The 2137-nt window shown below is 39.6% G+C and overlaps 1 protein-coding gene across 1 annotated transcript; it reads left to right on the top strand.

Annotated features, from left to right (window-relative positions):
• Positions 1–1511: 1511 nt before the first annotated feature.
• On the top strand, positions 1512–2137 carry LATE (C2H2-like zinc finger protein). Its single transcript, XM_087123618.1, has one exon. The coding sequence runs from the start codon at positions 1512–1514 to the stop codon at positions 2019–2021; it is 510 nt and encodes a 169-aa protein (XP_086979744.1). The 3' UTR covers positions 2022–2137.

Below are 2137 nucleotides of genomic sequence, written 5' to 3'. Positions count from 1 at the left end.
CGTGCCTTGTGAGATTAACGGTGGAATGATTGGCTTTATTTTGGTTGTAAAATCTAATCTGGAGTTAATACTTGCCCATAAATGTGATCCTTATATTGGTCAAGATTTGAATGTTATCAGGATCAGTTTCGATTACTCCTACCAAACTTAGGTAAGAAACTTTTAAAGAACTTCAGAAGTACAACGCACATAGGAACTAAGACCAAGATTTCATCTTACGTTAGTTGAATGAAGCCTGGTTGTTTAGTGCTGAAATTTTGGGATGCGGACCAAGAGATCTCACATTGGTTGGAGGGTTGGAGGGTTGGAGTGGGTGTGAGATCTAATATTTGGTAAGTAGAATAAAACATTTTTTATTAGGATATGGAAACCTCTTCTTAACATATGCATTTAGAACCATGAAGCTGACGGTCATATATAACGGGTCGTAGTGGTGGGCTTGGATTTTTCTCTCTAACAGACAAAATTTTAAAATCATGAGACTGACAGTGATACATAACGGGTCGTAATGGAGGGCTTGGATTTTCTCTCCCTAATAGACATAACGACGATACGTAATGGGTCGAACCAAACAATATCTGTTAGGAGTAGGCTTGTATTAGAGTCAGTCACTAGATGGTGCGAGACACTAGTCGGAGGAGGGCTAAACCCGCTTTGTAGTAGACGCATTTTAAAAATCTGAGAGGAAGCTCGAAAGAGGACAATATAAGCTCAAAGAGGACAACATCTGCTAGTACCGTGGGTTTGAACGGATACAATGTGGTTGAGTTTTAAAGTATTGAGGAGAAGAAAGAGAGAAAGGGAAAGAAAGGCACGTGTAAGAAGAAGATAGGAGAGACAGGAAAGAAAGTTAAGCAATTGGAGGGATGATATGGGAGGTTCATATATCTGCCAGTATGAGCATGCAAGGAATGGGAGAAAAGTGACAAAGTTGCATCAGATTGGCGGTGGGGAACACCCATTTAACCCTCTGCCCCCTTTTACTCCCATAACCATTTATAGATAAAAAAAACACCATTCCAACAAATTTCTAGTACTCCCATAGTACCCTGCTACCACCCACTTGCATTACAGCCTCAAGAACACAAACCCAAAGTTCTAGAACAAAATGAAACAAAGCCAGATCTAAGTGATATCTATGATACATAACTTATCTCTAAATTGATATCATTTTTTGAACTGATGAACCCAAGTTTGGACTCAAAAGCACAGACAGACAGACACACACACAATGGATGGATTGGGAAATGGAATCATTCTCTCTCTCTCTCTCTGTCTTATCTCTTCTGTTCCCAAGCCCATGCATCCATCTTTGCCACCAAAGCACTTCATTTAATAATTATTTATTATGCAACTTTGCACATTTTCCAACTCTCCTTTTAGAATTTAGCTTCTTACTTCAAACTGCCTCTTGCTGCAGCCTTCTTATACTCTTCACTCTTCCATTTCTCTTTATAATTCCCACTTCTTCTTCTTTCTTTGTTTGTTTCAAGCTTTTTGTTTCAGCCCATATGGAAGATGAAGAACAGCCTTTACAGGTTGCTGAATCCAGCAGTGTTGAAATGGAAGAAACCCCATCAAGAATCTTCCCTTGTTTGTTCTGTTCAAGGAAGTTTCAAACCTCTCAAGCTTTAGGAGGCCATCAAAATGCTCACAAGAAAGAGCGCACCGCCGTGAGGAAGGCCAAGCGGATATCTGATTACTCGTCGTCGTCAACGTCGTCACGACCATTGTCGGTATTTGCAGGCAGCCAACAGCTTCATCATCCAGCTATATTGCCACATCCAATGTACATTGCAGCTCATGGAGCTAGTCTTCATTGTTTCCCCAATAGCCAACAAGTGTTCTACGATGGCTTGGGAGTTGTTCCCAAGTTTGAGGACATGGTTTACTATGGTGGGGTTTGTTCATACAATAGATATCAATGTGGGGAAGATGAAGAACATGTGTTGAATTGGCAGAGAAGCATAAAGAAAGACAAGGAAAAAGAACAAAAACTTGATCTTTCTCTTCATTTATAGAACCTGCCTTGTAGTTGTGTTTTTTTTTTCTGCATTAGAGCTGCCTTTTACAAAGTTTTGATCATCATCAATAATCAACTATTTCTTTTCTTTTAGTTCTATATTATGTTTGGCTA

Source organism: Cucurbita pepo, chromosome 5, assembly GCF_057944985.1.
Source record: "Cucurbita pepo subsp. pepo isolate OVF chromosome 5, ASM5794498v1, whole genome shotgun sequence".
In the NCBI taxonomy this organism is placed as follows: Eukaryota; Viridiplantae; Streptophyta; class Magnoliopsida; order Cucurbitales; family Cucurbitaceae; genus Cucurbita; species Cucurbita pepo.
This window is presented reverse-complemented; position numbering and strand designations above follow the sequence as displayed.

What these genes read in the sequence shown, in the direction of transcription:
- LATE (XM_087123618.1), top strand. Translation starts at nt 1,512, where the DNA reads ATGGAAGATGAAGAACAGCCTTTACAGGTTGCTGAATCCAGCAGTGTT.